Here is a 23,216-nt window from a genome sequence, read left to right on the forward strand (position 1 = left end):
AAGTAGCCACTTGCAGCTCTAGCCGCCTAGTCACTGTAATTGGAGAGCCAGCTAATTAATGTCTATAAAGTGACAAATATTGTTCCATAACTGAAAGGAGAATTAGATTCGTCTGGACAGCACTTACTGTGATTCTTGGTTTTGAGGTGAAACAGATTTATAATCAGCTCTTGACTATACAGTGGACTCTCTTTGGAGAGTCGTCCACTTCTCTGCAGAATGTCCTTTCCCGGCTTTTTGGCAGCTTCAGGCTTGTTTGTTCTTCCACCAGAAAGTTGAAAGGGCCAGTCTCCGAATTTCAAATCCATCTACTTGAATCTTAGCCAAGGAGCTCTCTAAAATAGATTTAATTAATGGGGGAAGATCATGAAGCTATTGACTAAACTTAGTTTTGTGGGTTTTCAGTGCATGCATTATAAATGTCAGGCTCTCCCACTCCTACCTTCTTTGTTATGAAAAATGTAGTGCATTAGCTGTTGATTGCCTTGATTTTCTTGTAGGACTGCTGACTTAGAGGCAAACTTACCCATCATGACATTGTGCAGAAGGGATATGTGAAAGTGTACGTATCCCAGGGGCCTTTACCAGGAGAAGTTTTATGGGACGGAGAGACAGAAAGCGTCCTCCACATGTCTTACAGAGGAAGGAGTCTCCCTCCTCTAAGGAGTCTGTCTGAACTTCCCAAACCTTAATATGATGACATTCCCTAGGACACGGTCCCAGAGTATCAGCTGCAGATCCATGTCTGTGCTCGTGGTACTGCCCTTTGTGCTCATGCATAAACATGGGCTTTCAGTAAACCACAGTAAGTAACCCAGTGAAGGCCACCACCTGAACGAGAGCAGAAGCAGATCCATGGATAGAGCCGCTAACACCTCAGGACAGGATGGAAGGAGCTAGGCACTGCATCCTGTTTTACTTTCTTCATTCTCAGAAGTCCTTGCAAGGGCCGAGTGAGACCCTAGGCCCCACAGAAGAGACCCAGTGGGTTCGTGCACCCGTTAAAGTCATGAGCATGGTTGGCTCTGGCATTTACTGTGAGACCACCTTGGGCAGGTCACCAGACTGCTTCACACTTTGTTTCCTCCTTCTCTCTGAAAAATGGAGAAATAACCCTTATGTTGCTGTGAAGGTTTGGGTGTACACACCAACCTCGAGCTCTGATCTGACCCATAGCAGCCAGTGTTATGATACCATGGTTCATGCATGTTGTTATTAAAATTAAGGCCGCTGCCTCAGCTTTCTAAAAAATTTTAGTCTGTAAGCCAGTAAAAAATGAATATGTAGGATCGCTATAACTTGAGTTAAATCTCTACAGTGTTCTATTAAAATCTTCATAGGGCTGGTGGAGTTTCTGCTTTTGACAGAATTCAGGTAGTTTATCCATAAACAAAAGTATAAGTAAATAATGTAATTAACAATACTTTTTGCTGCTAGAAGGACGAGTTAGGGTAAAGTAGGATGAGAATTTAATAAAGGTGAGTATATCTTCTCCCAAGTTTTAATTCTTAGAACATTGCAGTAGGATTGTGAATTTAAAAAAAAATTGTGGGGGTGCCTGGGTGGCTCAATCGGTTAAGTATCTGACTTTGGCTTAGGTCATGATCTCAGGGTCCTGGAATCAAGCCCCATGTGGGGCTCCCCACTCAGCAGGGAGTCGGCTTGTCCCTCTCTCTCTCTCTATCCCTCCCCCCTCTCGTGCTCTCTCTATCTCTCAAATAAAAAAGAAATTGTGAACGAATATTTCTAAAATATAGACTCATGTGACTTGATAATTGCTTTATGTTTCCCTATGAGCCAATTTTCAAATCTTATGATTAAGAAATATATGATTATATTAAAAAATCTAAAGAAACAACTGTTTCTTTGGAACATAATATTTTATTACTCTCTTCTTGTGTTCTTGGTGAATGTGTGTATGTGTATGTGTGTGAAGTTTGAAGCATAGTTCATTTCAAAACTGTTAAAGTAGAGATGAGCCTCTCAGACATGATGATGGCACAGTAGAGAACATCCCAGGGTTACTCATCCTGACCTCTTGCTCACGATGGCCTTTATTTGCATTTAGATCCCCAGGTATATCATCACACTTCATGAACTCCTAGCTCATACACCCCATGAGCATGTGGAAAGGAAAAGTCTGGAGTTTGCTAAATCGAAACTAGAGGAACTGTCCAGGTATGTGGAGAACTGATATAAAGGCTTGATTCGAGAAAGCAGTAAGTTGGTCTCTGTGGAAACCTAATATATTTATGTCCAGGGAGCAAGAAGCAAGGCATAGTCCAGCTTCTCAGATTCACCTGAACGTGAAATGCTGGCTCTTCAGATGGTACTGAATCAGCATACACATTAATTTTAACCAAGAAAAAATACATCTTTGAAAATGTTTTTATAGCATGTGAATTTATGTAATTGAGATTATAGGTGTATTTGGGTTTAAGTTCGAAAATGTTAACATTTCTTTTAGCGTAATGGGGAAAATGATTTTTAGTTGTATCTTTGTGTTCATATTTGACAAGAAGCTAGAGAATGTGTATTTTGGATTTTTCAGTGAGTTTTCACCGTTTCAGGGAATTATTTACCTCCGTGTTCCTTTAGCTTATATGGAATAAATGGATAAACGTCTCTAATTTGCTCTACCTCTGAGGAATGGCATTCTAATTTCAGTGAAGGGAGCTGTTCATAAAATAATATGTTGCTTTCCTGTTGCATTTATAAGCAACATGCCCAGGGTACTCATTGGGCGCTGACCCATTTGTCATTTAGAATCGTGATGTACATTGGCTTTGGTTTGAGTCATGGCTGGTTGAAGCCTGGAGGTCTGCTCTCCCCACAGCCTCAGCTGTACTGATCCAAGCTCAAAACTGAGCTTCCCAGAGAGAGCTCTTTGCATACCGGCTGGGGCTATAGAAAATCTCTCTCCCCGTGATCTGTCCATGCTGTGTCTGACAGGATAATGCACGATGAAGTGAGTGACACTGAAAACATAAGGAAGAACCTTGCCATAGAAAGAATGATCGTAGAGGGCTGTGATATTTTGCTGGACACCAGCCAGACTTTCATCCGCCAAGGTAAGTCCTTGTTCGGTGGACCCACGGTCTTAACGACCTCGGCGACTGTCACATTATCCCTGGCAGATCCTGGAAGGCATTTTGGAGCAGGCCTCATGGAGCTGTGTGATTGATACTGTTCGTGCAGGACGTCCCCCTGGCTTTGAACCGAGGCTGTGCGTGAGGCCCACCTTTGTGCTGTCTCTTTTCAGGGGCCATGAAAAACAGCAACACAATAATAGTAAAGCACGAGTGGGACAGTAAATTACATTCTGACTGGACTCTCCTCCTCAGTGGACCAGACATTCTCTACAGCTCCAAGGAGGACAGATCGGTCTGGCCGAGGAGAGTGCCAGTGCCAGGTGGCGACGACACGCAGGCCAAGGCCCAAGAGAAGCTTGCGTTACTCAAAGCCCTTTCCCGTAGCGGTGGGGACAATGTCCGAAGTGAAAACAGCTGTCTCTTGTTCCCCTTCTTCATCAGCACTTCTGGATCAGCCCCACATGCTATGATTTGATTCTGTTGGCAACTCCAGTTGCCCAGTGAAATGCCTCTTGACCCCTGCCAGGCTTTGGTAATGGGCAGTGGGTCTTGTCTGGGGGGTGGGCGCTTGGCCAGCATCCCCTAGTATACAAAGCTTTGGAAGTGTTGGAGCTGTGGAGAAAGCAGCCACCGAACAGCGCAGCTCCCTCCGGGGCCCTAAACCCCATCCAAAGTCCTTTTTCAGTGCTTAGGTGTTCTGAGGGGAGGGAGCACGCCCCATGGGGTTGATCTGAGACGATACATTGCGCACATTTATAGTTTTGGACTTGGTGAGCAGTGGCACATGAATTTAGAACTAGGATTAACCTTTAATGTAGTTTCTGTTCCTAATGTGCTGGTATCATTGGAGATATTTGCATTTCCGTTGCCTACCAAAATGTGCTGCTTAGCATTTTTTTTTTTTTTTACCTCATCCAACAAGACATTGTTTGAGTTGTGAACATACATTTTTTTGCACAGAATACTTAAAAAATGTAACACGCGCTCTTCTATTTTCCATTATTTATTTACAGAGAGAGAAATTACACATATGTTCAAGTTTGGAAGTATATTTTAGGAAATGATAACTTTTCTCATTTTTGGCTTTTGATATTGATTTTCCTTTAAATATAGCACAGTATAATGCTAAACAACATCAGGCCTCCCTAATCCCCCTCTGTTCCTCCGCACAGACTGTGTCCCCACATGGCTTCCTGCCTTCCTGGCCCTTGCCTGGCTCTGTGCCTTCTCGTGCGCTGTCCCTAGCCCGGGGATGGGGACTGCCTTTGTCCATCCCTTCTGTGCCTATCAAAGGTCTGCGTGTCCTTCTGGGCTCAGGTCAGACTCCTCTAGGGAGCCTTTTACAATTTTCTGCTCATCTTTCTCTCCCCTTCCCTCCAGTTAGGATGACTTTACCTTCCTCCTGGTTTCGAGGCCCCTCCCTCCTCGTGCATGTTTTATCCTCTGGTTCATTATAGGTACACATTGGCACGCCTGTCGCTCCCAGCCATTATAACTCTGGAGGGCCGTGTTTATGAATTCTCTCCTGCCGTATACGCTGCTTTCCATTGTAGATACCTGAAAGACGGGCATTGGAGTAAATTGAATTGCTTGTTGAATTGCAGTTTGGGTTGTTAGATGTCTTGTTTTGTATTTTTCTTGTATTTGAAGTTCATGGAAAAAATACTAATTGACTAGAGCTTTAGAATACATGAGAATGCAAACAAATGTTTCTGTAACTAGTATTCTATTTCTGAAAGGCCTTTTGATTGAAAAGTATTATGCATAAACATTTATTTCTACAAACTTAGACTGCTCTTATCTAAGTTTGAAAAAAAACCCATCTCTAATGAAAAATGCTGGAAGGCCGAGTATATTGAATAAGTCATTTTTTTTTTCAATGCACCTGGAGGAAAAGCCCTCATGAGCCGCCTCTCCCTTTGATTCCTGTCCAGATGTTACTGATTGCCTGTTTGTGCCACATGGTTAAAGCACTTCTGTCAGCTATTAATATATCTGATGTTATTATTGTATTGATGTTGATATAATGATTTGTCTTTACAGTATTTTTCTGTATTGTTTGGCTGGTTAGTGTGTTTAGGAATTATTCAATAAAGTTGGTTTTAAAAAATCAGACCTGAATCTGAAAGTAGAAAGGAATCCAATTACATATAATTTGGGAAGTTTACATTGTTTTGCTTTGGTTGCTCCTATTATTACTTCTCCTTAATACCCTTAACAGACTTTAAAACCCAGTGAGGTGGGTTTCTTATTCTTTTAAACTTTGAAGGATTCTATTTTCTTTGAAATGGACTACAACCTAGCTCTAATTGTCCACTAGTATTTGTGTTACTTACTTTTAGGGAAGGTATGAGGTATGTTTCTGTGTGTGTGTGTGTGTGTGGATGCGCGCACGTGCGCATATGCACAAATATATGTGTGGTTTTAATCTTAAATGAATTGTTATTCTGAGGACTAGAAAAAAGAAACCATCCAGGTCACCCAAAAGGCCTCCTTGGAATAGGGGCATCACCTAATCTCAAATCTCAATCTGTGGGAATTTAGTGATTGAAATCACAGAAGCTTTATTGTAAATTGTTTCTAATGATTAAACAGTTGATGAGCAGGATGCAAAGGACTATATCATATTGCGGTCTGATAATGTCATTTATTTTCTTTCTTTTTTTTTTTTTAATTTATTTGCTAGAGAGAGAGAGAGAGAGAGAGAGTGAGTACAAGCAGGGGGAGTGGCAGAGGGAGAAGCAGGGAGCAAGGAGCCCGATGCGGGACACAATCCCAGGACCCTGGGATCATGACCCGAGCCGAAGGCAGACGCTTAACCGACTGAGCCACCCAGGCGTCCCAATGTCATTTATTTTCTAAAGTCTACTCAGAGTTTGTTGAACTAAAGTGTAAGAGTCCAAGGCAACAATAGGAAGACAGCATAACCATGTCACTGGACGTCAAATCCTGCCCCCTCCTCTTCCTTGCTGTAGGATACTGGGCAATTTACTTAACCCTCCTTTGCCTCCGTTTGCTCTCCTTGCGTTGGAGTTAATAGTACCCGGCTTTTCGGGATGTGGTGAAAATGACACGGACTAATAATGCTCACAGGAGCATCTAGACTAGTGCCTGTGTGAGTATGATGTAAATTTAAAAACCAAGATCTAAATTTTGAAATGAGTTTCTATTTTTCAGTAACATGAAATATATATGAATATTTAGTAGACGATAAGGCACCTTACTAAGTTGACATTTTGCACAAAACCGTTCTACATAGTCAACGTCTTGTGGAAATGTGACTCAGGATCATTAAGTGAAGGTGACCGAATTCAGAGCTAAATGCATTGAGAATGAGACCTGGACCTCTGTGGTACCTTAATCATTCCCAGACTGGAAATTACGTCCTTTCAGTGTAGCAGTGTTCTTTGGAATTGTAACATGGGGTCTGGAAATAATTGTACCTCCTCAAATACCTAACCAAATAACCTGGAAATTGCTCTTTGTTGCTTCTCACTACTGAGTGGAATGAAGAATAAGGGCGTTAGCCGGTCCTGAATGCCACTCTTTCGGAATTTAGTGATTGAATTAACAGAAGCTTTGTTGTAAATTGACCCCAATTATTAGGTTGAGCGGTGATAGAGATGCAAGGGACTGTGTTGCAGCAATGGTCTGATACTGAGGAATTACTAATTTAATACTAAATATTCCTTTAACTTGTATTAACTAGAGGGGAGTCCCCAAGTCTTATAGTTGTGTTGAAACACCAGGTCAAACATAAGATAAAATGTGAAAAAAAAAATCCACCTAACATGTTTTTTCCAATATGATTATTTTATAAACCAAACAATAGTGTTGAAATTACTCACTTTTAATTCTGATGGGAATTTAGTGATTGAAATCACAGAAGCTTTATATACCTAATACAGACTTCTGTATATACCTAATATACATAGCGAGATCAACAGTTACAGATCAAGCAGATTAGTGTATCGTTGCTAATGAAACATTAATTTTTTTTTACCTGAAAGGTGAAATTCACAGTATTATTAACATATGAGCTAACAGTATATTCTGTAATTTCTGTTTTACAAAATCATTAAATGCTAGAAGCACTTAACACATAATATTGAGTCTTCATGAACTTGGTTACCTTTCTGAAAATGACTCCTACACCTGTTTATCCACCAAGATATTTGTTTTAAGCTCCAGTCTGCCCTAACTGATCTCACGACCACCCATGGCAAAGCTAGAATGTACTGTCTTCTCCCATCCGATCCCTTTCCAAGGGTCAGTTTTAATGTTGCTGAATCCACTGCTGTCTCCTGGCCATGCCACTCACTCTGGTGTGATCTTAAGAGAGCTGCTTAGCCCCTCAGGCCTCAGTTTTCTCTTCTGTGAAATGAGGGGTGAATCAGGTCCTCTTCTGAAAGAGCTCCTCTGGCTTTCATTCCAGCCCGTGAGCCCCATGAGTACGATCCTTCTGCTATTACTCGCTCATTTACTTCTCTAGGCATTCTGCCTTCTGCTCTCCCCACCCCTCCTTTACTCTTCAAATTTAATTACTTGCTGCTTGTGCTCTCTGACAGCTTGCTCCCACCTGCCTCACCTCCTCCTTTCCCTCTCCTCTTACCTGTTCCCTTCAGCGGAGTCAAGCCTTCTCCTGCCCCTTGTTCCTCAGTCCCACGCCCTCCCCCAGGACTCTTTCCATGCTATTCTTTGCCCCCCCCCCCCCCCCATAGCTGCCTACTCTGCCTCTGTCAGGCAGCCCCACCTAAACACTCACCTGAATAGATGGAATCTGCACATGGAGGCTTGGATCCCACCCACCCCCCACTCCCTCACCCCCACCCCAGCCCCACCCTTCTTTAGATCTCTGTTAAGAAGTAGATGCTATTTGGAATATTCATATGCTAATGTGAACATTTTGTGACCCACACAGTCCTAGTTTTACCATTTTACATATACGAACAACTTTAGTGGGGTTTTCATCACTTACGGAAGTAATCTATGCTCATTAAAAAATAATCAAGAAATGCAGAAAATGTATGAAGAGGAAATGAGGTTGCCTGCAATCTCGTTTTTTAGTGCTGACCCCTGTTAATATTAAAGGGTTGGATATGCATTTAATGGTTCTTATGGGACTGATACGTGCCTTTGTAAGGCTGCATGTGGGGTAGGTAGTAGATTGAACAAATAGTAGAAATATTGCTGACTCAAGGTAATTCAGAAGTCAAGGTATTTACAAGAATCTTTCCTAGTATTTTTTGGTTTGATATCTAACTTAGATTGGAATTTTATTTTGTGGGGAGAGGGAGGTCATTATCAAGGTGAAATTATGAAGTCTCTGTACAGCTTCTCACATTGAATGGAAGACAGGTTTGCTCACAGGAATGCTCTGGGTATAGACTTCATGACTTCTTTTCCATTTAGATTTCACAAAGAATTTTTCTCACACTTTATTTATATTTATTTATTTATTTATTTATTTATTTACTTATTTATATTTTATTTGAAAGAGAGCAAGTGAGAGCACAAGGTGGGGGAGAGGCAGGGGGAGAGGGAGAGAGAGAGAACCCAAGCAGCCTCCACGCCCAGCACAGAGCCTGTGTGGGGCTTGATCCCACAACCCCAAGGTTACGGCCCGAGCCAAAATTAAAGAGTCAGACACCCAACTGACTGAGCCACCCAGGCGCCCCATCACACATAATTTCAATAGAACCTGAAATAGCTGCCCTTTAAAAATTAACTAAATTGCATTGAATTGTATAATTTGTGTATCTTTATAATATACATGCATTGTAAATTTTATTTTTTAAATACAAAGTAAACTCTACTAATATGCTCTTTGTCTACCTTCATGGCCTCAGGAAGAATAAATTCTATTTTCTTTTTATTATGTTGTCATTATTATCATATGTAATTATACAATATGTATCTTATTCTTAAGTAAAGAGCTTGACTGAGATCAGATCACCAAGGGACAGATGGCAGACGTGCCTTGTTGTTTGAATCCCAGTTTGGCTTTCTTTCAAACCTACTGTAAAGTTTATAGATGAATAATCAATGAGTCTGAAATGTTTTACAAAAGTAGTAGGAATTGCTTGGACCCTTAAGACCCAACGCATTGTCTCTTCTGCTCAGAGTGTAGCGGGTTTACTTCCAGTGAGTGGTGCATCGAATAAGTCCCTGGTATCTTGGGAAACAGGCCCTAGAGTTTGTTGCATCAAGAACAGCTCTCACTTGACAGAATTTTAATTGCTGTGTATTCTTCACTTTTGTGATCACCAGGTTCTCTTATTCAAGTACCTTCTGTTGAGAGGGGGAAACTTAGTAAAGTTCGCCTGGGTTCATTGTCTTTGAAAAAGGAAGGAGAAAGACAGTGCTTCTTATTTACAAAACACTTTTTAATTTGTACGAGAAGCTCAGGAGGAAAGCTCCATCTGCTCAAGGTACGGGTTTACATGACTATTCCACTTATGTCCATGCACTTGAGAGGTGCTGAGGTTAACTTAATTATGGCTTTCCCATGCCTAGTATCAAAAAACCCAGACTGTCACAGGTGCGTAGTGAGGCAACCATGCAGTTGCTAAGCTTGACATGTACTTTGTTGTCAGTTGTATCCAAAATAATAGAAATTTAAGTGTGTGTTTCTATAAAGAAATGCAATTAAAATCATCACCTGGAAAGAACAATTACTGTTGAGCTACAGAAGTCCTGTTAAATCACTACAGTGTACTGATCTAATATTTGCTAAATGCTATTTTATCTTGCCCTATACGGAGTCAGCACACCACGGCCCACAGCCTGCTGCCTGTTAATATAGCTTTTTTTTTTTAAAGATTTTATTTATTTATTCATGAGAGAGAGAGAGGCAGAGGGAGAAGCAGGCTCCCAACGAGCAGGGAGCCCGATGCGGGGCTCGATCCCAGGACCCCGAGATCATGACCTGAGCCGAAGGCAGAGAGGCTTAACCGTCTGAGCCACCCAGGCACCCTTAATATAGCTTTATTGTCACACAGCCACGCTCGTGTGCTTACCTATTGTCTGGCTGCTCTCATGCTTTTAAAAATGGCAGATTTGAGAAGCTGCGATAGAGATCATATGGCTTGCAAAGCCTAAAAGATTTACTATGTGGCTCTTTATAGAAAAAGTTTGCCTACCTATACATTCTGTTAAGAGTGCCTGCCTTCTCACCCGGCGCCATGATGATGGTTTTCCACTGCGTGCAGCGCTTCCTGGTTAGTGGGCTCAGCTGTATTCACTCTCAAGGTGCCAACTAGTCTCCCACGGGCCGACCTGCTCAATTTATAAACACTGGGAGTGAGCGTCGGTTGGGGGTGAAGAATCATGAAGTTCAGTGAGTTTAATTGCTTTTACACAACTAAATTTAGTTTTGGAATCTATGAAAAATTATTTGTGATGCAGGACTGTTGTGCTTTCTTCTGTGGCAATTTGAATAAAGGTTTATAAATCTGAGCTTCCCAACGTATGCAAGACTGTCAGCCTCTTAATGAAACATTGGTTTGTTTCCAGACAGGTGGGGTTCTCTCTCTAATAGAATGTACGTTGATTGAGGAGCCCGATGCGAGTGATGATGACTGTAAGTCACATTCTATGTCTTAGAATTATGGTAGAATAACAAGGTCTTACGGTTTTTATCTACTTATAGCTAAGAAGAGCTGCTTAAGGAGGCAGGGAAGATGTTGAAAATACACTCCCTGAAGTCATTTATATATGAAAAGTTCTGTTGAATCATTTAACCTGTGAACTTCGTTAAACCATCTTTGGGAGTTCATATTTTACTGAATTTGTCTCATGATAGTGACTTTTTCAGTGGCAGGCAGAGAAGAAAGGAGTTGAATTAGAGAGTGTTGGAATTCTGTAGATTATGGAAATTAAAAAGAAAGAAAGAAAGAAAGAAAACAGGAAATGAGTAGGAGCCAGGGATCCTAGTCCTGAGTAACCTGCTGACCTCAGCTTCTTTATCTACTTCTGAACTTGGTAAAGGCTTCCCCTTGCCGGAGAAGTACACGTGTTGCTGAAATGAGATTCTGGATTTGAACACACATCAGTCATCTTAGTAGAACTCTGTGAAAGCAGCTATCACTCATATTTTTGTATTCACATCTAATTGTTTGCTTTGCGTGTGTTGAAGCCAAAGGTTCTGGGCAAGTGTTTGGACACCTGGATTTTAAAATAGTAGTGGAGCCTCCTGATTCCGCCCCTTTCACTGTAGTCTTGTTAGCACCTTCACGCCAGGAGAAAGCTGCCTGGACGAGTGACATAAGTCAGGTAAGCAAGTGGCTTTTGCCGTAAGTTGTGTTGTTGCTGTTGCTGTTTTTAATTTCACAACATAAACTTGGTGGGGGGAGATTTTTATTTATTTATTTATTTTTTTTTAAGATTTTATTTATTTATTTGAGAGACTGAATGAGAGAGAGAAAGAACACATGAGAGGGGGGAGGGTCAGAGGGAGAAGCAAACTCCTTGCTGAGCAGGGAGCCTAATGCGGGACTCGATCCCGGGACTCCAGGATCATGACCTGAGCCCAAGGCAGTCGCTTAACCAACTGAGCCACCCAGGCACCCTAGTTATTTTGTTTTTATTAACAAACTTACATCTGTTTGCTGTGGTCCCTGCCATCACCCCTGTGTATCTTGTTAGCTGGGACCATTTGTTACTGTTGTTTGTTTTTCTTGGTAAGGTTAAAATTTACCTGAAATGTGGTACTTGCATTTTAATTCCTGGGCATTTTTGTACAGGCTGTAAGTGTAATCAGTTGTGTTGAGCAGTGTTAAAATTGCCCTGTTAGCAGTAGATTCTCCAGTGACCCCCCCCCCCCCCAGATTATCTTATGCTTACTTGTTTCTGAGGTAGGAAAATGGTGAGAGATACAAAAACAGCTAACAAGGGCTGTGGTGAGAAATCACAAATTAAAGAATCACATCAAAGAAGAGATACTGTCTCTAGAATGAAACCTGAAAATGAGCTTTCCTGTATTTTATATAGAAAAAAATCAGGAAACAGATTTGTATACTTTTCCTTGATCAGCAATGCCCAGTTAAGGAATTGCTGCATTTATACAGAAATTGGAAATATATCAAAACTAGTTGTGATTGGGCTTAGGCATTCTTAAATCCAAGCTCCACGTTAATTTTTACTCCATTAGCCAATATGGGAGAAAAATGTTTGTGTAGGGAAAATATTAAAAGAAGACTTGGTAATTATTTTCTGTATTAATTCAAGGAAGATTGGGGCAAATGGAAAAAGCGTATACTGTAGATTCAAATGCTTTCTTTTTTTCTGAAGAGCTCATAGTAATTTATATATAAAACTTAGATAAAAATGTTAATTTTTTTCTGAGTGACTGAAAACTGAGGGAAAATAGAAAGACAGTGAAGGGCAAAATAATTATTTTTATGTGTCAAAAGAAATTTTACAGACTTAATCTAATTTGATCCTGACAATAGTATTCTGAAGGTAAACTGAAATATCAGCCCACTTCACAGGTGAGGAACCTGAGGTCTAGAAGGCTAAGTGTTTGTCCAAAGTTATGCTACTTCATTGAGTCAGGAGTCAAACCTAATCCTAATGGTCTTTTATTAGCATTCTAAACATCCTCTACAGGAGTGCTGGATTTATGCTTATATACGCCAGGATTCCTTTGATGGTGAATAAATAGCTTCAAGTGAAGGCGCTTCTTTTCTGGCCAAAAAAAGAATGAAAACATGGGATCTTCTGTATTTGCATAATTATATCCTTGTGGTGATTTATCAATACTTTCATTAGCTCTGTACTGTATGAATTAATACTTTAGTCTCTGTAATATATCTCTTACCTTACAAAACTCTGAATCATTCATGGTTCTATGAATGTTTGTTGAGCAATCAACATATACTGCCAGGTATCGTGTAGGTATCAGGGATATGGCGATGGTCCCTGGTCTCAAAGAGATAGGCAGGCCAGTAGGGAAGAAAGGTCAGTGGACAACTTAATGCGACAAAATTTTGCAGGTGTTGTGAAGCCAAGATAAGTAGAAAGAATGGGGAGAAAAGGAGTAGGCAAAGGTGTTTCTCTAGCTGCTTCTAGCTTCTACCTTATTATACAACTGGGGCTCCTAAGATACAGAATTGATAAAAGATCCAAACCTTTATTAGCATGCCTGGTGAGGCATTGCTATGAAAGAAAGACCCTTGGGTGCATGGAGGATCCTATAACTGGTTTTTTAAAGAAAGGGTACAATGCTTTGTTTGTCATAAGCATCCGAGTGAGCCTACTTAGACTCCATCTTGAGGCAGAAGTACACAACTTCATATTTTTTCCCCAAGTCTCTATGGCTAATATGTTAAATTCTACCACATTGTATCTACAAGTGAATTGGAGAATAAGGCTAACAGAAAGTTCTATCTTTTTGAGTGACAATGATATAATTCATGAAATTACTATGTTTGACGGAGCCTTGATGTTGTGTGGCTTTGACACGTGTTATTTCATTCATTCAACAAATATATTTATGCAATGATAGTATATGCCAGGCACTGCTTAGGCACCTGTGATAGATCATGAACGAAAGAGGTAACAACAACAAAAATTCTCTGACCTTATGTTACTTACATTCTAGTGAGAGGAAGATCGAAAATAAACAATAAATGTGATAAGTAAGTACATACTGTTTTATGCTAGAAGGGGATAGGACAGGGTAGGAAAGATGGCACTACTGGGGGTAGGTGTGGGTCAGTACACCTTTAAAACGGTGGTCCCTTCAGGCTGCAGGAGACATCTAAACAAAGACTGTAGCAACTGATGGAAATACCATGTAGATATGTGATGAAGGGAAAATCATTTCAAAGAGAGGGAAGAGCCATTTTGAAGACTGAAGTAGGAGGACACTGCCTATTTTGAGGAATAGCACGAAGTCAGTGTGGTTGAAGTGGAACATATGAGAGGGAGACTAGGAAAAGAGGAAGTCAGAGAGGTAGCAGAGGTCCAACCAGGGAGGGCCCCCTAAACCAATGAAAGGGCTTTAGCGTGTACTCTGAGTCAGATGAAAATCTCTTAAAGGGTTGACAAAGGAATTCCATGATCTGACTTAAGTTTTAAAGGGATCGCTTTCCCGGCTGTGTTTCACATAGACTGGGAGCTGAGGGCAAGAGTGGCAGCAGGGAGCTGAATGAGAAGCTGCTGGAGTAACCCAGCCCAGAGTTCCTGAAGGCTCAGCTCAGCAAGGCAGGAATGGAGCTGGAGATAAGGGTTGTGATTCCGGATTCATTTTGAAGGTAGAGCCAACAGGGTTTTATTATGGCTTTTATTTGGGGTGTGAGAGAAAAAGAAGAATCAAGGATGTCTTCAGAGTTTTTGGCCTGAGCAACTGGAAGAATGGAGTGGTCATTAACAGAGTTTGCAGTGAATAGCAGAAGCTTACTCTAGGATAGGTTCAGTTTCAGAAGGCTATTAGACATTTGCATGGAGTTGTTAAGGAAGCAACTCACTAATACTGGGTTGTTAAGTGAGCAGCAGTCCAGTGTTTAGGGGAGAGGTCCAGGTGGGAGAGTCTGTGTCATTTAGGTCGTGTTTAAGGCTGTGAGAGTATTGAGACCACCTAGGGAGTAAGTAGAGATAGAAATGAGAAAAGGGCATGGACTGAGTCAGGGGTCGTGGAGGACACAAGAGGACTGAGAAGGTTCCACTAGTGTGGTAGGACAGCCATGAGGGTGTGGTGTCCTGGAAGTCAAGTGAGGAAAATGTACCAAAGAGGAGGGAGTGGTCACGTGTCCACTGCTACTAAGGGCTGAGTACGGTAGTGAGTGCTCTGAGGTACTTAGTGATTTTGCCAATGCGGGGTTTGGTTAGTGGGTTGTAGGGACAGAGTGCTCCACTGTTGATTGAGCCTAGCCTGCCACCTAGCAGCCTGCCTCTCAACTGGCTTTGTTCTCTGCTTAAAGCATTTTCATTTTGTGGGGGAAATTATGCGCTATACATACATTGATGGTATTTGTCAGTCTCCCAATATGTCTCTGGACAGATTCATTATTAATAAGATGAGCCCACTGAATGCTTGAAAATGTACTGTTTAATATTTTATTATGTATATGTAAAAATGTGGACATAAAAAGGAGCTAAAAATACTCCCAACACTCAGCCCACTAAATTAACATTTATCACAGTATTTCCACCTAAGGGTTTTTGTAAACTTGCAGGTTCCTGAGTCTACATTCCAGACACCCCCCCAGGTTTAACAAGCTCCACAGATCACTTTTGCACAATTAAATTGGAGAAACTTTGCCCTGAAAATCAGTGGTTTCCATTTCTAAAACTTCCACAATCCTGCCATGCAGAAATAATTTTACAGTTTGGCTCCCAGTGTATATATACATCATTTTCATGTTTTACCTCATTTACATCTTTCTATATAAAATTCTTCCATATTGGTGTCTTCGAATGGCCACACACACACTACCACATTAACATACCACTTTTCCAGCTTTTCCTAAATAGTTGGATATATTCCAGGTTTTAGCATTAATATGTGATGTGGTGCTAAACATTGTTATACGAGGAGTTACTCTCCCTTTCAAGGTCCCTTGTTGGCATATCTTCCCCACAGAGGGTAAGTTTGGTACAGAGGGCCTGATCACTTCCATGACTTCACGATTCGTGACTTGACAGACTGCCAAAACGTAAGAAGTCTGTAACTCATCATTTCACTACATCATTGGCAAGATATCTGTGCAACTTTTTCTAAGTCCTGTGCCATTGTTGAATTTTGTCACATTTATCACATCTTCCTATTTAATGAAAAAAGTGGTATGATTCTCTACTGGTTTTAATTTACATTTCTATAATTATCAATGAGATTAACATTTTCTACCATTTCTATTTCTTATATGTTTATGCCAGATGGACATTTATTCATTGGAGCTGTTCTACAGACTAGGGAAATAAACATTTTCCTTCAAGTCAAATTATGAATATGTTCTCCATTATTTTGTCATTTTATTTTTGTCACTCTGTTTTGCTAGATCTTAATTTTTTTGTGACTTGGTTTAAAGCCACCTTGCTAAGTTATTGTGCCCTGTTACACTAATCACATATGGCTCTTATTTATGATAATAAAGTGGTTTCTGACTATTGATACAATCCCAGTTTCACATAAAGAACTCGATACAAAAATTAAGTCTATTGGTTTTGCCAGGCCTCTTCTCTGAAGCTGTAATTTTTAGAAGTAACAATTGCTTGAATGATTAATTACACCTTTAGTTACACCAGTAAGGCCATAATTAACTGTTGGCACCTCCAACAAAACCAACAAATAGCTAATGGTCTTGACCAATAATTCTTCCCTTTTCATCTATTTATAGGGAAAAATTTGAGGCTGAGGATTTGACCATTCATTTCAATATAGTGCATTCATTTATGCTTGTCTTCTTGTCATACATAATGGTATATTAAACAGATTTTTCTGTAATTATGGGTATTAACTAAAATGCAGAATTAAAATTCACCTCTGAGCTTGGTTTGGGCAGATGTGTGAAAATGTACACCTTGTGTAGACAAATCTATAACGCTCTCACATGCTTTATCCCTTAAAATAGCTTCTTTGGAATCAATAGGGAATTTTTTACTTTAACATAAAAAGGTGAGTTAAAAGAGAAAAATTTAATCTAACCTTTCTTCCCACTACTTAGAAGTGTTAGAAGGTAAAAAGGGTGGTGGTAGGTCACAGTAGACAGTGACCTTTGAACAGGTATTGCCTTAAGTAAGATCCTCAAAAGACCTTGCTGAGAAGTCATTCTCAGCAATTTTCTAAGGACCAGTTGCCTCAAAATTGTCTGGGGCTATTGTGAACATGCGTGTTATTCTCAGTTCTGTTAATTTCAAGGTTTACTGTAATTCACATAAATTTGGTGTATGCTTAAAGATATGTGACACTTTGCTTATCATGGTTCTTCTTGAATGAGGATTCATTTTCTCAGGGCTCAGTCACTTTTCTCCAACATAACTAAAAGGCTTATGTGGCATGAATATATACCATGCCTTCCAATATAAATATATTCATACACAGATTATCCTATTGTAGTCTAACTTTTTTATGGAAGAGAACCCTTTCTCCAGGGCAGCATCATTCAAAATCCCAAATGGAAGTGAGAAAAAAACGGAATACTCTTGTTGAAGTAGAGCTAGTGGACCCAGAGCCCCCAGGAGTTCTGTTTGTAAACCCATGTTGTCACTGCAGCCTGTCTGTGGAGCCTCTAGGAAATGAGGATTTTTATTACATGGCCTTTGAGCTATGGCTCAGATTGCATGTATGTTTTGATTTCCTGAAACTTGAATGTAAGTGAAAATTTTTTTCTGTTGAAAATAATTTTAATACTTCATACAGTAAATCAGAGAGATTTATGAATGAGATATGACATTGGATAATGAGATGGTCAAAAGTAGTCACACAAATCTCTTTTGGACCTAAAATATTTATCTCAAGTTCCAATTTTGACAGTATAGAGGACTGAGCTGATTTAGATCCCCTCTAGTTACAAAAGCAGAAATGTTTAACATATAAAATCAATATAATAAAAATTTTTTAAATACACTGGTGACATTTACAGATTGGTGATATTTTACAGAAATCTCTAGTTGTCAGAAATACCGAAGAAACTTAAAGTTAGAGCAGAAAGCTTCTAAGCTGAAGACCTAGAGACCTAGGAATGATTTTTGATTGAGTATTGGTCCCAAGCCTGAGGGGTTTTAACTAAAGGGACTGAGGTAGCCGTGGGCCCCTTAAACCAATTAAGCTCCCTGTTTAAATCCTGGATATTGGAAGGGTATCCCCTCTGTGAGATAAGAACTCAAAAAACTTCCCATTAGCCCCCCCCAAAAATAAGGAAGTTTGTTTTTGTCTTGGTTTCTGATTTTTTAAAAATTTCCTTTGGAAGAAATGAATGTGTTTCTGGACTATGGATTTGAAATTTAAAGGCATAATATTCACATGGTGTGAAAAATCCAAACTGAGGAATTAACGTAAAAGCAGTTTTGGGAACTGTTGAAATCCCAAGACTGCTTGGTAGAAGCAAACACAAAAGTCACTCCGTTAGCAACACTTTAAAATTCAGGCCTCAGGACAGTGTGCCCAAAATAAAAAATTACAAATCTTGTAAGTAACTTATCTATCATGAGAGAGTCAGAAGACACAGTGAATAGCAGAATTAATATTGCTGGAATTTCAGATAATAGGGCGACAGCTTGGAAAAGACTGTAAAATAAGAATGTTTAAAATATTTTAAAGCCAGAAAGAGAAAGGAAGGAAGGAAGGAAGAAAGGAAAGAAGATGGCTGGAAGGAAGAGAAGGAGGGAGGAAAGAAGGAAGGAAGGAAGATAGATGAAGGGAAGGAAGTGAGGGAGGGAGGAAGGAAGGAAGGCAGATAGGAAGATAGATGGAGGGAAGGAAGGAAGGAAGGAAAAAGAAAAGATTATTATGTAAAAAGGACCAGGTTGATGTGTCAAAGAATCAAATAGAAAATCTAAACATAGAAACTATAATCCTAAATCATCCTAAAGCTGTTGTTTTTGTAACTCTGCCATTTGCTTAAAATGTTAAAGGAAACTGAAGGAACATTGTTCATTTTCCACTAAACACCATCTCTGTCCTCTCACTTCCTGCATTGGTAACTCAAGCAGCATCCTCATTGTGCTTTAGAAAACACTGAGAATGAAAAGAAGGCCACTGGGGTAAAGGATCACTTATCCCGTCTCTTCTCTCCCTGTCTGTGTCTAAGTCCTGTCCCCATACAACACTCTTCCCCGTGCCCCTCACCCTCCACCAATCAACCTCTTCATACCATTTAATTACAGTTATAAATCACTACATGGTATCCTAGTAACTAGAAATAAGTTCTGATTTTAAAAATTGCTTAAATCTTTTTTCATTTTCTGTTTTGTTCAAAAAGAAGATGTGTAATTCAAAATAAATCCTTCTCTAACTTTTCTCTAATTGCAAAGGGAATTTTTAAATTGATAAGGCATAAGTAAATAAGACAGTGGAAATTGGCAGAAGTTCTTGAATTTTTCTCCTAAAAAGAAAAGAGAAAAAGATGAACAGGGCTTCATGCATTCCAGAAACAGGAGAAATTACACAGTGCATCCTCATCAAATCAACATGGTGCCAATAGAAACTGCTAGAGAAGCTAGTAAAGTGTGGGGAAAAAAAACCACCTTAGAAGCAGGCATAGAGCTTACTAGTGAGACAGAAGATGAATTCCATCCGCGAAAGCCATCATTTCTACTCAGCCTGCCCCAGACCACCCTCAGGCAGAGAATGAATATAGCAGAGGCAGTTACTGTCAGAAGATATAAACCTCTCACCTGGTGCAGCTCCTGGCAGAGAATTGTGATGATGTGACATTGGGGCCAGAGTCCTTAGGCAGTACGTTCTAGGAGAATACAGCTCTTATATCTATCCTCAGGTGTTTGCCAGGTGCACAGTTTGGGTATCTGGGTATTGAATCTGTTCTTCAATGTATAATGTTTATGTGCTGCTGTGTGTGTGTGCCCAGAGACAAAATGAGAAACTCAACTTGTTTTTGTGGCTATAAACGATTCTGAGACTATATGATCTGCCTAGGTTTTCATGTGGGTTGAAATTGTTTGTTTTTTAATTTCGCAGTGTGTGGACAATATACGGTGTAATGGTTTAATGACTATAGTATTTGAAGAGAATTCCAAGGTTACTGTGCCACATATGATTAAGTAAGTGTAATAATCCTTTCCCTTACATTTTAATCAAGTCGAATTGGTAGAGAACATAAAGCCCTGCATGAAATATTGCTTCAGTAGGATTCTGCTTCATTTTTGTGAATATGTTTCTTGACAGTAATGCAATAATTCATGGTATGCTATTATAAATAATAAGACTATCAAAATGGCTTTTCAGATTCATGTTTATTGATTCATAGCATAAAAAAATGTTTTTCATACTGTTACATATGCTTTTATTCAGGACAAAAGCCTATTGAGATTTTTCAAGTTCAATATGAAAAGTTGTGACAGCCAGATGTATCCAAGGTCAGAGGCTGGGTCAAAGTATGGCACATTCTTTTGGCATCTTCCCAGTGGGTCTGAATCGTATTACTCAGATTTGGTTGTAGAGATATATTTAGATTGTGAAGACACTTGACATGAATCAATTGGCCTTCCCAGGGTACTGTCTACTACTGCCCATATGTGGATTTGCTCAAGTCTGTTATCATGCTGTCTCTCTGTTTTGTTAACAAAACATATCCTATAATTTAAGGTGGCCAATAGGGAAATGGTAGTTTAAAATGAGAAGTTATATCATTAACTGTGTGCCATTGCTCTCTGTCTTAATGCTTTTGTCTCTACATACTTTTTTGATTATAAATTCTGAAATTGTTTCAGGAGTATTTTGAAGCTGACCAAATTGTTCCCTGTTCTCTCTCTCTTTTTTTTTTTTTTGGTTATTTGCAGTTCAAATTCTAAGAATAAAATGTGTTTTTGAGAGCAGTCCTGTTATATCTTTAAAAAAAGTTACATGAAACCAAGAAAATATTTATCTTCTATGCATTTTTAATGTGGATTGTTTTTAGATCTAAGCTGTTTGTGCTAAGACAATAAATGACATTAATTTTCCTCTTCTGATAGGAAATTAGTGTACTTAGCACCATCCCAACAGTACAACTTTTAGAACTTATTATTGTATCAGATGAAGACAGAGTATGTTATACTCCGCCATAATTACTACAGAAAAATATAAACTGTGAAAGAATGATAGTATTTTAAATTACTGGTCAAATTTAAAAACATTTTAGGTAGAATCATTTTAAGGCTCTAGTGTGAAAATTCCTTTAACATTCAGTTTTTTGGTTTTTGATTTAGTATAGTTTTTTTGAACCACATTAGTTAAAAATGTATGATGCTAAGATTAAGACCAGGTATGCAGTATTCAATCAAAAGGTCCAAATTGTGACTTAATTTTTAAATTCACATCATTTGGTTAGAGTTATTTTAATTTTCTACCATAGGATTCTTATTTTAATATTTCACAAAATAGCATATGTAACTTTTTTTCATTTTTAAAAGTAGTTTCTTGAAGGCTAGACAGCCATGAAAGTCCCAACTGCTTTAGAATGAGAATATGTAAATTGGACATTGCAGCCAAGTTATAAGCTCCTAAACCCTAGAGCTACTTTACATATGCTATACATATATTTTGTTGACTTTAAAAATGAATACAGACACAAATTTTAGTTTTGTGTCTGACTGGTTATGGCTGGTGCCCAAAGGCATCTTCTGTCTCCTATAATGTCCGTTTGACAAGTGTCCATATCCAACCTCGTAGTGTAACTCCCTCACACACAGACCAGGACTTCCTCTTATGGGTATACAGAGTGATGCTTGAATGAGTAGGAACTGCTCTCCTGCTAGGACAGAAACCTGTAAAGATTTTCTGTTAGAGTCACACATGTTTTGATGCCCATCTATCCTATTCTAGACATAATCCCAAGGCAGAGTAAAGTCTCATATATTTCTTCATTCCACTTTTCCCAGATTTACTGAGCCTGGTTTTCCTCAGTCAGAGGAAAGAGGATAATTTTGCAGTCTCTTTTCCTTCTGATAGTTCCCCCTGTGGCCCTGTTCTACCCTAAATTCTGTATTAGTGCCTCCCTGTGCCTCTCCTTGGTCACACACCATGAAATAAAAAAAGACAACATTTTTTTGATAGTTAAAAGAAAAATTATCCTAATTGTGTCTTGTTACTGACATGGCATCACTTTGCAGGTACTCACTTCCCTTTAAAACTTAATTATAATAGGTGATTTGGGTTTCATGTCTCAAGATTGCTTTTTTAAGTTCACCAAAAAGGAGTTGTTATTGTCACAGGAGGTTTAAGTAATGCATTATATCTCACTTGAGAGCCCCTTAGGAAATAAACACTGCGTTCAGTGTAATAAAAGAAAATTAAATAATTTTATCATATTTAATTTATTTTCTTTTCTTAAAAGGAAAATATAATTTTGAAGGACAGTGGTATAATTAGTCGGTTTTATTTTAATTTAATGTTGCCACAACATATTTTTTCTTCCAGTGTTGTCGTTGTTTTTTAAGTAAGCTCTATGCCCAGTGTGGGGCTAGAATTCACAACCCTGTTGAGTTGCATGCTCTACCAACTGAGCCAGCCAGGTACCCCATTTCTTCTAGTGTTTGGAGTAAAGTAATTAAAATGAAAAGCTGCAAAGCTCAGAACTATTATTAGAATGCAAAATTATGATACTTATTAGGTGAAAATACCTCTTTAAGTGATGCTTCCATTTTAGGGTAGGGTAGGGTAAGGCTTGCTTCCTTTTAATAATAGTTGACCTCACCTTTCTTGGAAAATAGAGATTTTTAATGGGAAAATGGTGGGGGAGAAAGTGATTACCTCTATCAGCCATCTTCTGGACAGACTTACTGATTCATGAAAGTTCTAAGGTCTTTCTCCTAATGAGAAAATTAAGAACCATAAGAGTAAAGTTGATTAAGGGTCACATAGTGAGTGGAAAAAAGAGCCCCAAGCCATTTTCAAGAATCTCAAAAGATGTGCTTGTGTATTTTCGAGATCAATGAAGTGGCTAAAACAAACGGGCCACCCTTAGTTTCTGAGGAGGGGTAAGCTGCTCATTTAAAATGCTCCTTTGAGCCTGTAAATGAAGTACTCTTGCCTCACCAAGCATATGTTGGGGTGGGAAGTTTCCAAGAGCAAGCTAAGAAAGTTATTGATTCCTTTTTATTTGAAGGAAAATAAATATACAATTGAAAATCCCTTGAAGTGCTGAAGGGGCTAATTTAGGGCACTCACAACAAGTGAGCTGATTCTAAGCAAGCAATTGCCTTACTGAACGTTCCGGGCCCTGCAGCATGTCCATTCATCAAGTCCTGGTGAAATCCAGGACTTCACTGATGGCTTGTTCTGAGATATTGCAGTGGAGGGGAATAAGGGGTCTCAGAAGGCAGTGCGAAAGCTCTGGGCAGTCCTAACAAAGGTGTGCATTTCTTTGAGCCCCACTTGGATTCAGCCCCTGCTTCCAGGCATCCCCTCTTACAAGCTTTGCCTCTCTGCTGACCTCTTTTGCCCTTTCGAACAAATGTGCACCA

The 23,216-nt window shown here is 39.4% G+C and overlaps 1 protein-coding gene across 3 annotated transcripts in view; it reads left to right on the plus strand.

The window, feature by feature from the left end:
- RASGRF2 (Ras protein specific guanine nucleotide releasing factor 2) overlaps positions 1 to 23,216 on the plus strand; it is a 238,355-nt gene that overhangs the window by 101,243 nt on the left and 113,896 nt on the right. For all 3 annotated transcript variants that reach the window (XM_064596309.1, XM_064596310.1, XM_064596311.1), the window contains exons 8-13: positions 2,069 to 2,178; positions 2,953 to 3,071; positions 9,363 to 9,523; positions 10,608 to 10,674; positions 11,230 to 11,366; positions 19,732 to 19,814. In XM_064596309.1, coding sequence (XP_064452379.1) covers positions 2,069 to 2,178; positions 2,953 to 3,071; positions 9,363 to 9,523; positions 10,608 to 10,674; positions 11,230 to 11,366; positions 19,732 to 19,814 — 677 coding nt within the window. The remainder of the gene's footprint in view (positions 1 to 2,068; positions 2,179 to 2,952; positions 3,072 to 9,362; positions 9,524 to 10,607; positions 10,675 to 11,229; positions 11,367 to 19,731; positions 19,815 to 23,216) is intronic.

The sequence above is a fragment of the Mirounga angustirostris genome, unplaced genomic scaffold, assembly GCF_029215605.1.
Source record: "Mirounga angustirostris isolate CCGP_5_RB_7025 unplaced genomic scaffold, mMirAng1.0.hap1 SCAF_7, whole genome shotgun sequence".
Taxonomy (NCBI): domain Eukaryota; kingdom Metazoa; phylum Chordata; class Mammalia; order Carnivora; family Phocidae; genus Mirounga; species Mirounga angustirostris.